The following is an 18992-nucleotide window of genomic DNA, read 5'->3' on the forward strand; positions in this document are numbered from 1 at the left end:
AATACATATTTTTTAATTTATACTCCAAAAAGTAATAAATATAATGATGATTATTTTACATAATGTTTTAATATATATAAAATTATATTAAAATAAAATATAACATTTATTTTTTAATGTATGCAATAATAATCCTAATAATAATATATACACAAAGTTTATAATTTGTGTAGTATACAAATTGTATGTAAATTGTTTTATATAAAATGTATTCATATTTTAATATACATGTAATTATAGTAATAATAATCATCCTCACCACAATAATTATTAGACATGGTATGAGATTTTGACGGTATGATAACCTTAAGCAAAAATATCACGGTTTCATGGTATCACAGTATTGTTGTTATTTTTAAACGACTGGGTAAAAAAAAATATCCTTTTTTCCACTGGATACAATATATTTTGTTTTTGAGCAACATACAGAATATTAGAAACAGTAGAATGTTAATTTTTTCTTTGATTTGTTTCCTAAAAAGAAAAAAATAAAGACTGACATCTTTATTTAACCTAAATCTGTACAGTTATTTAATTTTAGTTATATAATTCATATACATATCATTTATATAATTTCATATCATTTAGTTATATAATAATAATCATACACAAAATTTGATTTAATAATAACCCAATTTGAAGCAAAACCAGAATGTTCTGACAAGCTTTGTGAAATTATACTACATGCCTGAACAAAACAAACAGCATCTTCAGCGTCTCTGGCCTGTGTTAACGGGCATTAACAGACTTCATATTTTCACATAAATTACATTTTGGAAAATTATTGCATTGCAACTCAGTTTGTGCAAGTCCAGAACAGAGAGTTGCAATAAGGCAAAAAACGGCTGATTGCCGATCGTGTAAAGGCCAAAGTATTCATCAAGAGGGCTTGAGTATACTTTTGAAAGCTGTGGGGATGCGGCTGTGCGCAAAACGGAAAGGAACGCTAAATGTGAAGTGTACCCAGGCCTTAAGTTCCGGGGGCAGCTCCTTAAGTTCGGCCATCCTACACACACGGAGGAGGAGGGGTCAGTGTTACTCTCTACACTGCACTCAGTCTGAGGGATTCCTACTCTTTCAGTCATTGAGGAGACATGGAAAACAGCGCATACCGCAGGAATGGTATAACGGAAAATATTAGTGGTTAGTGACATTTTCAAATCGCGCTATACCTTGAAACCGGTAATCGGCCCATGCCTAATAATTATTATTATTACTTTTTGGAGAATAAATGGAAAAGCAGTGTGAAGAGAACCATAAACTGTGAATGGTGGTTTGTAAGCGGTTGCAGACAACCTAAGTTCAGATTTCGCTCAGACCTTAGCATTTGCATCTATGAACCAGAACAAAGTTAATTTAAATTTACACAACAGCACTACAACAAATCCATTCGAATAAATTATTTTTTGGTTCGAAAGGCTTACTTTATGGTGAATTTAACTATGTTCACAGAACAATTTTATTTATGGATTGTAACATTAAAGTAAAACGTTTCCACAAACATGCCTGAAATGGATTATTTATCTTGTTCATAGTGGCTGACCTCACACCGACCCATGAGACAGTGAGACAGCAGTAATGTTTTGCCATATTGGGTTTCCTGCACAACGAGAGCACTTCAATTTGCCATATCTAATATCTGACGCTTTCAGAGGGGTCGGGGGCTTCATATGTGCATAGTTTCACAGTCCCAGTTTCCTCGGTAAGCTAATAAATGCTGATCACACTTTCTGATAATAAACATCAGAGGAGCGCGAGCTCACTGTGTCACGGGGGTCCATTTGATTTAATGATGCATCGCCATGGTAAATAACTGACTCTGCTTTTGGGAAATCTAGTAGAAAACTATTAGTGCTTGAACACAGCTCAACTGAGATGAAGATCTGGGAGACCAACGTAAATAAATGAACCTTATCAGAGAAACTCATATTATGCGTGATAGAGGAACAGAGGAATGATTGCAGATCAATATTAGGTGTATTCTCGTTGTTGGAGATAGTCCCAAAAACAAATGACGTGCTGTATCTGAGCGTCTCGGTGCACAGCTGGCGAACGGTAATGAACGACAGAAAGGTTGAGGGGATTTGTGGTGGTTATCTTTATAAACCATATGGATAACGACCAGATGAAATCTTCCTTCATTGTGGTGCATTTTTTTAATAAATAGCTTCACTGGGCAAAGAAAACCTGTTCAACATCGAACCCTCTAAAGGGCTGCTCTAAGTGTTGATCATATTTTGTGTAATATATTTTATTACCAATATAGAAGGTTATTACTTTTTTCCTTCAGAGACTGGTCATTTAGGGAAAGACATCAGGGGACGGGGGAGCAGACATTACCCAGTGTGCACCAACTATCAATGACATAAGCATATAGACTAATATACCTGCACCTTCTATCTATCTATCTTCAAATTACATAACAATTTTCTTTTTATTTAATGTACAAGTAATATTCTGTGGTGGGACAGTATTCAATCAGCTGGACTTTTTGTAAAATAATGCCCAACAGGGTGATAAAAGATCTTTTGCATCAGGGTCCGAATCACTATTCAGTAAGAATAGTTTTTGCTATTATTACTAGCTGATTGTTCATTGGTATAAAATCTATAATGCATATATCACTAACACTCTCAGATCAATCTCAAAAAAACAGAGATAGAGCCAGCCATGCAACCATATAATGCAGTGCTGATGTCATGGAGCCTTGGGCGGCACGCTCAGAGCAGTGTCCAGAAAACAGAGAAAGGGAGGGGACTGTCAGGGTGGATAAGACTCTGTTGCGGCACATTTCCTAAAGCTTCCAGCACACGCATAAACCTCAAGTCTCAATGATCTCAAACTGCTACAGTGATTCTGGTCATCCATGCCACACTATCATTCAAAAGTCTGGGGATGATAAGATTTTTTTATGCTTTTGAAAGAAGTCTCTTATGCTCACCAAGGCTGCATTTATTTGACCAAATATTTTAGTAATATTGTGAAATATTACTACAATTTAAAATAACTTATATTTTAATATATTGTAAAATGTAATCAATTCCTGTGATGGCAATGCTGAATTTTCAGAAACCATAACTCATTACCCAGAAAAAAAAGGAAAAAAAAAAGGTTGTGCTGCTTAATATTTCTGTAGAATTCTTGATTTTTTTTGTACTTTGAATAATAGAAAGTGAAAAGAAGCATTTAGTTGAAAAAGAAATCATTATAAATACTTTTTCTGTCACGTTTGATCAATTTAACGCATTCATGCGAAATAAAAGTATTAATTTACTTTTCAATGGTAGTGTATAGTTGCTATTTTAAGGAACACATATAAGACCCAATTTGAATGAATATAGGTTTTAAATGGATGCAGATATATAGAGGCTAGAAGTTTCAAGATATTTTTCTTCCTTCTAAAATCAAACTACCTATGCAATCGCATGTATATCTCTCCTTCTTTTTGATTGCAGGCAGTAAAGACTGCAAACATCATTCATAATAAGAGTAATGTACCCCAGTGGAGATTCAACAAAATTTCTCCATGACAGATAGCATGGGTCTGCACATTACTCCAACAATGTAATTTTATGTCCATCGTCTAGGCATTTGGCAACGTAACACATTGCCACTTTAGAGCTGATTCAATTTTATGGACCATAAGATGCAAACTTATCCCAGTGCATAACTGAATAACTGATATCCATATCAAGAAGCATTGGATCTTTTCAGAAACATTTGTTTTTGTGGATTTCCATTTCCCAAGGGAGATGGAAGTTTCCTGCTTTACCCAAAACTAAAAAACAGCTTAACATACTGAAATGTGAACAATGTATGTGTATTCAGTAGAAGCCAAACAAGTCAAAACATGTCCTCACCTGTATTTTGATTGGCCATGAGAAGTTGCTGATGTATACATAGAAAGTGATGTTAGGATTGCTGTGAAAACTGAATTTCTCACAAGAGAAACTGTCTCTGTACTCTTTGATGCTGGTCTTGGACATGATGGGGATCTCTTCCCCAGAGATGGTCCCAGCTGTAAAGAGAAAAGAATGAGATTAATTCAGATATAAAGGAGGCAATCAGAAATGGAATTTGATGCACCTCATAACTTCTTTTAACCCTCTGGAGTCGATTAACGCGTATACGCGTTTTGGGGTATTTTCTCCTGATAACCCCGAAAAGAACTTAAATTACACTTTCAGTTTTGATTGTACAGATAAGTGCAATACACCAATTGAATCTGTAAAGGGTCTACTTTTTTTGTATACAGACATAATAACAACAAAACTTTGTGCACTTATAAAATAAAGATAACAAACAAGGAGTGCTGTCTGCAGCCTTTGTCTGCGCTGATCTTCAGATACAAATGCGTCATTAAAATGAACTGTAACTCAGTGAATACTCAACGAAGAGACATGAGAGAGATATCTATAGAAAGCCTGACATGTCTACTTTTAAACTAAACAAGTGCTGCTGAAAACAAATATTCTGTGATAAAGTAATCATATGAAAAACAACGCGATGTCCGTTTTTTCACGTCTCCCTTCATTATCTTCTAATGCGACCACGCCCCCGCGCCGAGCGCCCTTTTGAGATTCAAATGTTTCACTGAAGCGCGCGGCTTTTGAATACGCCCACAGAACAGAAAACAACGCAGCGAGACTATTCTTCAAGTTTTTATTATTTTACTGTTTGCTTCGCGATGAGAGGAATAAGACATAATTCACCCCAAAAAGATGTGATGTGGTTGAGGATTTGAGATTTGGATTTCCTCAGAAAAAAGAATGAAGCACTTTATTCAGCAGAGTTCATAAACATGAGTAAGTCTCTTTTTATTTATTTATATACTTGTACTAGTTTTCACATAACGTGTAAACATTTTACTAGTTATGACTTTTTCCAAAGACTTTTTCCAAACTATAATTCCTGACTAAATGTATAATCAAGTGAAATATTATGAAGTTCTCAATAACAATATACACTACTATACCATTCAAAAGCTTGATGTAAATAAATATAAATGTAACAATAAATGTAACTGTAACAAATGCAACAATCATTGCTGTTCTTTCAATTTATCCCCCTAAAAAACCTAAAAAAAAAAATATTCTCAGCTCTTTTCAACATTAATAATAATAATAATAATAATAATAATAATAATAATAATAATAATAATAATAATAATGACAATAATAACAATAAATGTTTTTTTGTAGAAAATAAGATTGTTAAAAGGATTTCTGAAGGATTGTGTGACTGGAGTAATGATGCAAAAAATTCAGTTTGAAAGTCAGCTTTGATTTTTCCTAATAAACTGTTTAACTGCACTCACAAGTGAATATTAAATTATGTTGTGGGATAATTAAATATATTATAAATAAACTACAAACATAAAATTATATAGATTTATTTTGTCCTCACATTCTTTCTTGTAACTCATCCCTCTCAGTGACACAGCTGACTGAATGGCTCATTATGCAGCTCATTATGCACACCTTTGTCTTCTCAGGTGTGAATTCATGATAGTTGACGCCTACTCGCATATGACTTTTACCAACAAAAAGTGTCTTAGAAAATTTAAATCAATATATTGTTTTCTGTAAGTGAGTAAACAAGATGATTTTCACATCATTTAGAAAAAAAAATTCTAGGCTACAAGCTCCAGTTCTCAAAATTCTTGGAACCAATTTTCTGTATGTGTTTTATTGCCTTATTCAAGTGATTTAACATTTTTAGTTTTTTCCCTAACCACGCATAACATTTTTTTTCTCAAAAACACAATCATATACATACATGCTGCTCACATATTATTATAGCCTAGTTTGTGCTGTTTACAGTGAGATTACAAGCACAAATGTCAGGGCATGACAAAAAAACTGAAAAAAGCACAAATGTCAGGGCATGACAAAAACTTCTCCAGGCCCCAAAAATACCTTAGACTCCAGAGGGTTAATTAAGGAATTGACCGTAAAGGGTCACAGAGTGACTTCTGCATGTTGGTGGTTCTGAATACTTATCCAAAACAGGAGCAAGACATCAAATCTTTTCTATACTTATTGTTCGGTCTGAAAAATGATGCATGCTTAAAATGTAGTGTGACCGCCACTTAATGCTTTCTGAGCTATTAAATAAGGGCAATTGAGAGCAATCCAAAAGCAATGAATTGCACCAGTAATCAACAAGGCTGACCACATACACTGGTTTAGCTGTTTGTTGATGTTTTTTATTCATGGAGAAAATTAGTTTTAAATCAACCTCTCAGTGTGACAGTTTCATTATCTATTTTAAACAGTATAAAACCATAATTTAACACAAAATGACTCGGAGGAGCTTAAAAGAAAAGCGGTCTTTGTCCTATTTTATCAGGACTTTTTTAACTTTTCTCAAGTCCTCGACTAAAACACTTAAGTCCCACCAATCATCATTCCAAACCAGCACTATGAAACAAAGCCCTCAAAATGACAACCCAAATGCCACTACGTGGCAATGTTTATCTTAATTGAAATCGTTCAGTGCTCCTGAAGTCGCCACAGCCCTAGAATTCAGAGCCGCACGCTAGACTATTGTTAGAAGCCCTTCTCTGGGGAGAGTGTCTTTAAACAGAAAGACACCACTCCAAATATTAATTGAGGGGAGCCGGGAGGTCGAGAAGGAGAGGAGTGAAATGTCAAATGTCAAAGTCACATTAAAAAAATTGGCTGGTGACTATTTGGACAAAAAGGTGATTTCACAAATAAACAATAGAGGATAATGGCAACGTCCTTGAGTGTCTGTCTATTGTAAAATACTCCACACCCAGGAACACACTGCGGTCAAACAAGGAATGCATTAGCATCTATGTGTCAGACACATTATGGCATTATGCTAACACAGAAACAGAATGCATCACTACAGTCAACTACGCAATACCTAACTGATTAGCAATGTTGAATTGTTTACACCAGCATTCAAAACGTTAGGGTTGGTAAGATTTTTTTGGTCTCTTAAGCCCTGTTTGGAAGGTAATTGTTTCTCAGGGGGATGTAAGTGATTTTCACCATTTACTGGGGTAGTTGGTGATTTAATTGCCATCCGAATACAGGATGTCGGTGTTTTTCTCTCACCACCCCCAGCCAAATTACCTACTGTTTTTTGACAAACACCAAGGTCATGTGGTAATTTAATTGCCGTCTGAATTCACATATTTGAGTTTACGAGAAGAAATCGATTCAAAAATCAGTGTTTAAACCCTTTCTGAGCACTCCCGAACACCGTAAGGTAACGTTGCACTTCAGTGTAATTTGCATACATATTTCGGAAATGATGGAAATTATTTAAAAGAACAATACTTCATAATTGCTCCACCACAGCGTCTGGGAGCAGAAAGAGAAGAAAAGCACGTAAACATTCGAAATGGGTCTTATATGGCAGCAGCGGGTATGCAATACAATTTCAAAATGTGTATTATAAACAGACATATATCGCCTATAATTATATGTAAGGGATAATGTACATTCTCCCAGAATAAACCCCGACACGGTGATCAGGACCCCGACGCGAACCGCTTATTACACGGCTACTTGCAACATAAGTAAATAATTAGATGCAAAATATTGATTTGAGCTGAAATATCTGAACGCAAAGCTTCCGTGAAGACAGCGTTTGCGAGCAAGCGGCAAATTCAAACTAAATGGACATTTAAGGGAAAGGGTGCAGGCAAACCACATATTACACAACATTTCACCACAAAATAATTAAGGCAATAAAAGAATTAAGATTACACCAAATACAAAAAAATTATGTTCTTTTTAGCAGCATCATATGACCCTTTAAAAAAAAAATTTAACAACCCCAAACTTTTGAACTATATATATATAGTATATATATATATATATATATATATATATAATATATATAGCCCCTCCTTCTGACAAGCGCAGTCTGCTCTGATTGGCCAGCTGACCCAGTGCATTGTGATTGGCCGAACACCACAAGCACGCATCAGAAATGTAACGCCCCTTCCCGTAATCGTGAGCTTTAGGTTTCAAAGTAAATATCAAGACAATTAATAATGTCACTAGATTTACCATCAGTTTAAGCCCGAAAGGGCAACAGAGTCACGTGACAGACAGAGTGATGAAGCAGTACACAAGCCGTGGTTAAGACAGCTGACGTGCTATGATTTCTGACAGGCTGTTCACTCTCCTGTGATGTGACCCTGTTCTCCTCACACACACACAACGCGTTTACTCTACGCTACGTGAAACTCCGCATTTGAACAGTCAATAGCAAACACTTAAACTACTTAGAAAACTTACTTACAGTCACTGATTCCAAAGTGCCAGATTGTCATTGCAAAGTCGGAATTGACCCTTTTTTTTTTAGAAATAGCCTTTGTGCACAGCCACCCTTGTACTCACCTAGGTTCACAAAACTGTTGTCCATAAAATGCTGTTGTAAACAAATCTTAACAAAGATTCCTAATTGCATCTACTTTCGGAAGGCCAAATAAAGTACTTTTGCTTTCGCACAGAAACATACAGCATCTCCCTGACATGGCTGCATCAACACTTCGGTTCCTGAAACCACGCCTTCTTTCTTTGCATGAACATTTGGCATTACGCATTTGGCATTACGCAAATATTTCTACATCGTGATGTAGAAATGTGGGGGCGTACTATTATACAACAAAACAGATGCAAATATTTGACTAAAGTGCAATATTTAGGAAAGAGAAATCAGTACCTGTTGACCCCACTGACCAAGTGATGTTCAGATTGAAATTGTTTGATGCATTGATAGACATGTCCAAGTTCTTGCTGGTCTACAAAATGGAAAGATAAAACAAAGTTGATGTCTGGAAAATAATTATTTTCAGTATGACTTCCATATGGCAATGTAGGTATATAGTTAAAATTACTTCAACAAAATACATCTGACTATCTGACAAATAAAGGTAGTCAGCATTGGAAAATTGGAAAACAAGTAAATCTCTCTCTTTTTTGGGAAATCTCACAGATGAAAGTCACAATAAATGTTTTGAAAGACATGATGAGGGGGAGAAATTTTTCATTTTAGAGTGAACTATGCCTTTTATGAAATGAATGTTATCTAATTGGAGAACAGAAAACTTCTCTATGATCATCACAAGGTGGTCAAACCATTCAGCTGCTTCTGTTCTCAGAAAAGTAGATTGTGGCTGACCTGTTCAGGAGTGGCCATGAAGTTAATGGCAGTGTAGTGCTGATCATCTTCTTGAAGCAGACTGAAGGTGAACTGGTAATCAATCAGCAAGTTATCTGTTCAGATCAAAACCCTATTGTTAATCATCACATTTTACACTATCATGAACCACACTTTGCAATTCTCTGCCATGTTAATCGTTGAAGGTTTCCATTTAAAGAACGTCAAAAAAAAGTGGTACACATTCACTCTTACAATAAGACGGCTACTTTGAAGAGCTACATGAATCATCAGTCACTTTAATTGAACTAAATTAATACTTCCTTTCTGAGTGTGTCATTGCTTTAATAAGCATGCACTCTGATTAAGCTCAATTGTTTTTAAGATGACTACAAGTATTTGAAATCTACGCTTCTTAGTTACATAAAATAACTTATCGTTAATCAGAACTAGGCCTAAAGGTTTAAAAGTTTAAGACTAAACAATAAATTCCCAATTTTTGACCATTTTCTAAGGAAGATCCTAAGGTGCATTAAGTTGATTCTTTTTCAAGGTCTTAGCATTTCTCTAAAGCATCATTTCAAAGACAAAGAAATGTCAAGATTGTTTTCTTAACTCCTGGGCGGTTAAATGACTGAATGCTGCCACAGGCATCTCCCAGAGAACAGCTGCTTGTGTGAATCACAATATGGCATTGTAAACATCTATTTCACTCCCCGTCAACTCGAAATATGTTTTTATAAGTTTTTTATCAATTTAGATGTGACATGGAAGCAACATAGATTCACTCATTTTTTAAATTTTTGCATAAAAGATCATGTAAATTACAGACACTGAATAGTGCTGATATGCAAATCAACTACTATGAGCATCAGTTTTTTCTTTTCCTTTAAATCATCCATCCAGAAGGAACGTTTCAGATGCAACTATCTATAGGTGACAAAACTTGAACCATCCCCCAGCTTGCTCTTAAACCATTATGGTGATATATGCTAGATTTTTTTTCAACGATGAAACAGAAAAGTCAATATCAATAAATCTCATCAGACAGACATCTCATCCAAAAAGTATTCAAGCCATTAAGTTATTAAATGAGAATATAAAAAACTTGGAATATAACATTTTAGGCCAAGAGATAAGCTTGTCATCCCGCATGCATCAAAAACTTGAGTTTTGGGTTCTCTGTCATGTTCTCAACTATTGTGTAAGACGTTACACAACTAAACATAGACTATGTGCACCAATTTCGTGATCATTCTAATGTCTGACTGTTGCTACAATCTGGAATTCATTCTCTCAAACACACATCTAAAGGGATAGTCTGAGCAAAAATGAAACTTCTGTAATCATTTCCTCACCCTCATGTTGTTCCAAACCTGTATAACTGACTTTCTTCTGTAGAAATTAAATGAAAGTAATTTTAACAACGTTGGTAACCAAACAGTTTTGGTTAACATTGGATATCTTCTCAAAATATCTACTTTTATATTCAACAGAAAACAGAAATTCAAACAGGTTTGAAAATGACATAGGGGTAGCTAAATGATGACAGTAGTTTAATTGTTGTGTAAAGAAGTTTCGTATCCTTACCAAAGTTGCATTTATTTGATCAAAAATACAGTAAAAATACAAATATTGTGTATTTTAAAATGAAAATGTAATGTAAAATGTTTAATATGACAATGCTAAAGAAACATTTCTTATATTAAAAAATATATATATTAAAAACAGTTCTGTGGAAATAGTGATCTCTTTTTCAGGATTCTTTTATGAACATTAATGGGATAAGATCCCAGATCAACACTATTCATGTATCACAGGGTACGATTAAATTAATTTACATTTAACCAGTGTGACGAGTCAGCTGCCTCCCCCTTAATTATCATCATCATCCCGTCCCTTAATCGCCGCCCTTCACCAGACTCCCGACAGGAGTGGGTGTGTGAGAGAGGAGGGGCGCTGAAATATCCAGGGCTGGCGGCGTGTGATGAGACACACCTGAGGCAAATGGAGCCTTATCACTGCCACTGTTAGAATGCTGAGCATGCCTCTCCTCGAGAGACCGGTCTCTTCCCTGTGCATGCACGCTGGTGTCCTCGTGGGTCCAGGAAGGGTGCGTGGAGGGACTCCCGCGCCGCCTAAGATGTGAGCTGCCAGACCGCACCCGTTACACAGCCGTCAGGCTATGATACCGGGCCGTTTAATCCTTCCAAGCTCCGAGGGCAACGAGAAGGATGCAGCTGCTGGAAGAAGCTGCCGTCCCTCGCGTCCCGGACCGGAGAGGTGAGCGCATGCGGCTGCCGGACTCCGCCCCTTACCTGGACCCTTCCTTCTCGAACACTGCCCCATCAACACGAACCCCGCAGCACGACGAGGACACCAGATTCCCTATTTATTTTGAACGCTCTTCTCCTTTGGACATTAATTCCCTGTTTTTGTTACTTTTCTGTTAATAAAAGCCTCTCCGAGGCCTGACGCCACACCCTCTGTGTCTGTCGTTTGCTCCTTCCGCCACACTGGTGGAGAATGCGGGCAAGGCGGAGCCTAGACAGCACAGTTGGACAACACCTGATGACGTCATCCCCTCTTGCTCGCAAAAGTTCTCGAAAACCCGGACTGGGACTGAGGAACGATGGAGACAGCCTCCCAGCCACAAAAGGGGTAAGTGACGGTTTTTCCTATTGTCATTTACCCGGTGGTTGGTTGAGGCTGTTGACTAAAACCCAGTCTCTCTGTCCCTGTTCCAGCGCGGAGCAAGAGGGAGGACTGCCCAGAGAGGAATCCCCGCTCCGTCCACCGTTTGGAGCCAGGTTGAGGAAGGTAGCACTCATGGAGGGCTGGTCAGAGTGAGAGTGTAAACCAATCTAAGAAAATTTAGCATTACCAATAAGTCTTACTGGGTCAGAAGTCTATTTTTACAGGATCAATCTTTGATGGTGAGTCAAGTAACACTGGCAGAACACACTGAGCAAGCTTGCTACTTGCTAGTGCTGTCTCCGGAAATGCACAAGTCAAACCTTACTCATGTAAAAACCCTCACACTGCCTACTGGATCCAAGTCTACCAAACTTCTGCTCTTGTGTCTTTAATTAGTTTGAATCACATGCTTACTCACTCTGACAGGGTTTGACATTCTCACCAGTCTTATATCATCGCCAGCGGCCCACTCCCCAGCAACACTTCCCCCTTACAGGGCACTATTTGAGAAAATTTGGGCGGGTGATACACTTTTCTTCTAAATAGCAATTGAGCCAGAATCCTGCGAGCACAAGCGCCTCATCTAAGTGATGTAGAGGGAAGAGAGTGGATGGAAATTGATTGATAAATTGAAGGCTTTATTTAATCCTGATTGATGACAATGGGGATAATGCAGGCGGAATTTGCAAACCGAGTGAAATTTGATGTCCTAAATGCTATTGACTGCATTCAGCATTTTCAGACTCCATGATGACTGCTGATAGTAATTTGAAAAAAAAATAAATAAATAAACAAAAAAGGTGAAAGTGAGGAACACAGATGTATACCCAGAGAACACGCTTTCTGATATACAAGACTGCCCCCTAGTGCGGTGTATTTGAGCCCTGCACACACAATAAGACTTCCACATGGTTTGCTGCAGATCTTCTGAGATGTTCAAGAGATCTATACCTCTAGTTTTTGATTTCTGCCAAATCAGAATGTCTCACCCACCACTTTTATCTTGTTGTGTGATTGTGCATCAGCCACTGGCAATTTTCGTCCAGGTTTCCCAGCATCTTAAGCACCCTGAGTCTAATTTCATTAAATGGCAGACAGCCTCTGAGTCTGAAAGTGTCTGCAGAGTCAGATGAATTTTCAAGGTACAACAGGATTACTCAAATAGAGCATACTCACAGTAACAGGTTCCTCGGAGGGGGTTGCCAAGGTAACGGTTTTCTGAGTCACAACTGCAGAGGGAAAAAAACTATTTAGATGAAGTACATCAGTAATGAGACACTGCAACATCTGACGCATGAATCTGAACATGCAATTGTCATAATAATTATTAAACATGAAAAATAAATAGACTGTGAATCAAGAAAACAAAAAGGTTGTTAATTGAAAAAGAAATACAAAAAAAAAATACAAAAAAAAAATAAGGATCAAGATGTTTTGCTAGGTTTAATTTGCTAGGGTTTTTTTTAGGGTTTAATATTTTTAGCAGATGTAATTTTAGTAGTTTTTATGTGTACATCTGTGGGGGGGTTTATCGCATGTCCATGTGCACATGCATATTAACTATTTCCTATTGACCAACTAGACAACCAACCACACAGCTAATTTTGTAAATATGTTTTTGTTTTTTTGCATATGCTGAATAACTCTGTTTAATATTTTGATGATGTTTAATTTGGAATTAAATAAAATGTAACCCATCCATACCCTATTTATATTTATAAGTCTTAATGTGAACAATTTATCCATGCAAGTTTAATTTTTTAAGAACATTTTTGACCTTAATCAAAATGTCATTACCAGACATCTCTCTGGGGACGTATGCAGGACTTCTCCAATCATTCAAACTCACATTTATCTGTAATGCCCACATCTCAGAAAACAATCAATAACCGAGGCATTGAACCAAGTCCCTACACTACCAGGGCTCAGCGCCAAGGATTTTTTTTTGTTTACTGGCCCCTGTCTGGCTAGTGGTTCAAACATTTACTTGCTCTGCCAACATTTTCACTGGTCCTGCCACAAAAATGAAAATAGATTTAATTACTTTTGACACCTGTTATCTTGTATTTTAATAAATGAGCTAATATGATACCAGCATTTTTGATACCAGTTAAATTTTTATAATTCTTTATTCCAGTACCACAGCAAAAACTACTAGCCTAACAAATCAAACATGATTAAAGACACACGAACAGTTAGTAAAAAAGAACAAATGAACAAATTACAAGCAACAGCACAAATAAATAGAACAAAGATAAATTAAACAGTGCTTTAGGTTTGTATGTGTTCAGGTACAGATTACAGAAATTAATAATCAAGTGCAAATTAACATTGCATATTCTTCAGTGTATAAATTAAATATACATTAATACTTAATTAACATTAAGGACACCGACAGCAGCTGGTAAATGAGGCGAGATCACTTTAAATGACAATGCATGAATCCAATATGATATACATCCAATTTCTTTCTCAGCTGTTTAAGTTCACTTAAGACATAACCAACTGTTTTTGAGGATACTCAATGTATTATTTGTATGTATTTGTCTGTTGTTATCGCCAAATGACTACAGCCCCATTGACTCCCTCTGCCAACACACTGATGAAATCAACAGTTGGATGAGCCAGAACTTTCTTCAGTTAAACAAGGACAAAACTAAAGTAACTGCGTTTGGAAAAAAGATGAAGTTCTCAAGGTGAATGCATACCTTGACTCTAGGGGTCTAACAACTAAAAATCAAGTCAGGAATCTTGGTGTGATTCTGGAGACAGACCTTAGTTTCAGTAGTCATATCAAAGCAGTAAGTAAATCAGCATACTATCATCTGAAAAACATTGCAAGAACAGTCAAGACTTTGAAGAAACTTGATCATGCCTTAATCACCAGCAGGGTGGACTATTGTAATGGTCTCCTCACCGGCCTTCCCAAGAAGACCATTAGACTGCTGCAGCTCATCCAGAACACTGCTGCCAGAATTCTGACTATAATCAGAAAATCTGAGGACATCACACTAGTCCTCAGGTCCTTACACTGGCTTCCAGTTACATTTAGGATTGATTTAAAAGTACTTTTACTCATTTATAAATCACTCAATGGCCTAGGACCGAAATACATAGCAGATATGTTCACTGAATATAAACCTAACAGACCACTCAGATCATTAGGATCGAGTCAGTTAGAAATACCAAGGCTTCACACAAAACAAGGGGAGTCTGCTTTTAATTATTATGCCACCCGCAGTTAGAACTTAGCTTCCAGAAGAGATCAGATGCAGACTCAAAACTCATCTGTTTAGCTGTGCATTTATTGAATGAGTACTGTGCAATGTCTGAATTGATTGCATTATATTTTATGTATAATCATTTTCTATTCTTAACTGTTTAAAATTCATTTTAAGTCTTTTAAATCAATTTTTAAATCAGGGCTTGCATGTCGCCTGATACAAGGCTCTATGCCTGCATGCACAGAACATACTAATTGGAGTTGTTATTCATGTCTTCTTGTGCTTGAATGCTTCAAAATCTTTTGAATGTTCAAATCGGCAAGGTGTATTTGCTCATTCAAGCACAAGTCTGCGTGAAGGAGAGCTCCATTTGGGGGTCACACTTTGTCAGATGCAGCTCTCTATGTGCGTGCTGTGCACGCAGAGCATTGTTGTGTGTCTTGAATTTGTGTGGCACCTTCGGTATCTTTGTCCCTTTCCATACTAAGGCAGATTATGTAATTCCACTCTGTTGTCAGGGTCCTTTATTTCCTCAGCTTCATTAGAGAGTGCCAGGAGACAGCCCAAAGCTTCCTCTACCTCAGTCTCAAACACGCTAAACAATTAACCCAACACTGTCGGCTCAGCTCTCCACCAGCCTAAGCAGATTACACATCCTGTTGCTCTTCTGAGCCAGGAACTGACGGTCCAATTAGAGTCTGCATTCATTTGAGAGCACAGCTCGCTCACTCCCTCTCCCCACAACAATTTCGCCACTTAGTTTCTACAGATGGAATTCACTTTCAATTCACACCATTGTCCTGCAAACGTATCTGAAGTGCAAATGCGATAAATCATTAAAGCTGCTTTTAACAAGTAAATGAAACTGTTTTAGTTAATGCAGAATGCCAGGCTCTGGTCTAGTTACTTTACTAATCTAACACAGTGCTCCTAGTTCATATGCATTACAGCCAGAAAAATACTTTATGTAAGTATGCAAATGAATTACAATTGTGCAGTCCAGCCAAATGTGGCTTTAGTGTTTGTGTTGTATGTGATGCAATAAAATATGCACAAAATCATAAAAAAAAGTTTTCTATTTTCCTCACAAGTTACATGCAAAAACAAACAATCTGATTCACAAATAAATCCTGTAACTCTTAGCCCGTTCTGGTAAGAGTTTTGTGCTTTTTAACAAGTGCTTTGGTAAATCATGATGATAAAAAGTCAAATTTAAGCACATTAAAAAAGTGTCATAGTTACCACATTAAAAGCCATAATTATGACAAAGTTGTTAATGACTTTTTCCCTTATAATTATGATTTAGCATCCCATAACTGCAAATTTTTATCTCATAATAATAATTATTTGTCATCATTTTAATTTTTTTCATAACTTTTAATCTTTTTTTATTTAAATATAAAAATCCATAATTATATAACAAAATTTACTATTAATTTCAAAAGTATGACCAAAATTTTGACTTACTTTTTCATAATATATAATTATTTAACAAATTTAATAAATTTTTTTTTTTTTACATGGCTGAAATGGGCTTCCATACTTATGACCCACTTATTTAGCAGGTTTTTTTTTTTTTTATTTGGGAGCAATTTTGATTGGTGAAACAAATTAAATTGGGTAATCTGGATCGACACCCAGCCATGTGATGACAAAACAATGAAAAGAAAAAAAACTTTACCTTTTAAGTACACCTTCTAAAGTACACTATTCTCACAGTCAAATATACACAGACCTACATCTCGTACTGTAAATATATTTGCCCTTAGCTTGCAGGGATCCACCTTTATCATAAGGAGCCGAAGCATTCATATTTTCTTTTTTCTGAGAGTTGGTGATAAATATGAGAGGACAAGGTAGAGTACACTTTTACCACGGTACAGAAGACACGGGACAAACTGCACCACAGACATTTTAAAACCTCTACATATCAGTCCCCTAGCCTTTAATCTGGATGACATTTCAGAAAAGACTATTCTCTCTCACCCATACACTGCAAATCAGAAGGAGAGGTTTCCAACCTTCATGCCAACATACACACAATGTACTCCTTGAGGGCGGTGAAACATAATGCACTCTTACTCTCAGTATCTTAATTTAATCTCCAGTGAGAGTGCACAGACATGGTGTGCATGCTTTAATGCATTCTCTCTCTGTAGTGCCATAATTTGATCCCCATTTGGGTCACACCTGTATTGCCGCAACACACAACACACTCCATGACACTCCATCATGATGATGATGGACTCTACAGTAATCAAGTATGCTTTTGCTTTAAATTGTATCAATTTTCTTTCTTTAATCATGTGTATCTATTCAAATATCTCTTGCTGAGCTGCCGTCTGATTGCAAAGGAGAGTGACGTGTTCTCTATGCTCTGAAGTCCCGCTCATGACTGTAAAAGGAAACTGTGAATTGCTCTTTCACAATGTCAGGGCACTAAAAGGGGGTCGGCGAGCAATCACTGCAGCATATCAGGTCTTTAATCAACCATTTTGAGTGTGATAGTATTTGTGCATGACAAAAATGGTCCTGGTGCTTCATTACGCACCTCGTTATGTACGCTCTGAGTAATGAAGGAGAGAGAGAACAGAGTGGGAAGGAGAGGAATAAACAGGAAGCGGTAACGGCCATCTCAACTTCTGCCTGTGCACTCATTTGTCCTTGTGTTGAAGACACACTTGAATACATCATCAATGGACCTGGCTTGGCCTGATTGGGTTACACAAAATTAAAAACAAGCATCTTCCAGCACGCACACTCACACAATGAAATAATAACAAAAGTGTGTGTGAGAGTGAAATCATCACTTGTCACTTGTTTGGAAATTAAACTACACTGGTCACACACTATGTTTTTCATTTACTAAAAAGAACCAACTCATAAGAGCTGCTTTTTCAGGAATTGGATTACACTAGTCACACTCTATGTTTATGATTCTCAAAATAGAGCCAATTCATTAGAGTCACTAGTTCAGGAATTGGACTACACTTGTCACACTACGCTTTTAATTCACTAAAAAAATAACCAGTTCAAAAGAATCAGTCGTTTGGGAATTGAACAATACTGGGCATATTGCATATGATTTTGCAGTGCACAATATATTGCCTGAGCATTTTTGCACGGAAGAAAAAAGAAAAATTGATGGAAACTGAATGGAACCGAACATCAGTCAGTTATGGTATTAACAATGGAACCAGTGAAGCAAAGTAAAAAAAAATATGTGCACAATGCTTTCTATGATGCCTTCTCCTTACTACAGTGTACAGCTGTCGCTTGGTTTATAATGAAAATGCACTGTGTTGCCAAAAAATACAATGTGAAAAGAGACCTGCAGGGACAAAGGACACAGTTTCCTGTCATGAAACACTGTTAAATGATCAAGTAAGACCTTCCACGAGCTGCACACCTCTTCATATCCCAGAGTCACACGTCAGCCTATAACAAAAACATTTGCTCTTTTAAGAGCACAACAAAAGAACTACCATCCTCTGCTGTAGCTCTGAATGCAACATAGCAGCCCAGATTTCAAGCTTCACCAGCTTCTGTTTCTGTGACTGAAGTATCTGAGTGGGAAATTCAGTTCGCACCCACGTCTCCTAAATAAGCATGACTGGTCAACCCACTCTTTAAAATTTTTGCATGCACATATAACAATGCAGTGAGTGAAACGCTTGAGTTTCATTATTCTCAAAGAGGAATGGTCTCTCTAATAGTCACAAACACACACCAGCACATTCCCACACATCACTTCCACCTCCATTAGTGCACACTCGCAGACAAAATATGCTGCGTCTGCAGGTCAGCTTTAGCCAAAAGTGTGAGGACACAGAGTCAAGCTAAATGGAATGCAGGAGAGTTAAAGTGCTCCATTATGGATTTCTGAAAATTAACTTTCATTCAGTTTGTAACACAAGTGAATGA

The 18992-nt window shown here is 36.9% G+C and overlaps 1 protein-coding gene across 1 annotated transcript in view; it reads right to left on the minus strand.

Annotated features, from left to right (window-relative positions):
• LOC109067921 (attractin-like protein 1) overlaps nt 1-18992 on the minus strand; it is a 93639-nt gene that overhangs the window by 43984 nt on the left and 30663 nt on the right. Inside the window, 4 exon segments of the mRNA XM_042767823.1 lie at nt 3861-4018; nt 8710-8788; nt 9169-9263; nt 13021-13073. Of these exon segments, the coding sequence (XP_042623757.1) occupies nt 3861-4018; nt 8710-8788; nt 9169-9263; nt 13021-13073 (385 nt within the window).

The sequence above is a fragment of the Cyprinus carpio genome, chromosome A12 (assembly GCF_018340385.1).
Source record: "Cyprinus carpio isolate SPL01 chromosome A12, ASM1834038v1, whole genome shotgun sequence".
In the NCBI taxonomy this organism is placed as follows: domain Eukaryota; kingdom Metazoa; phylum Chordata; class Actinopteri; order Cypriniformes; family Cyprinidae; genus Cyprinus; species Cyprinus carpio.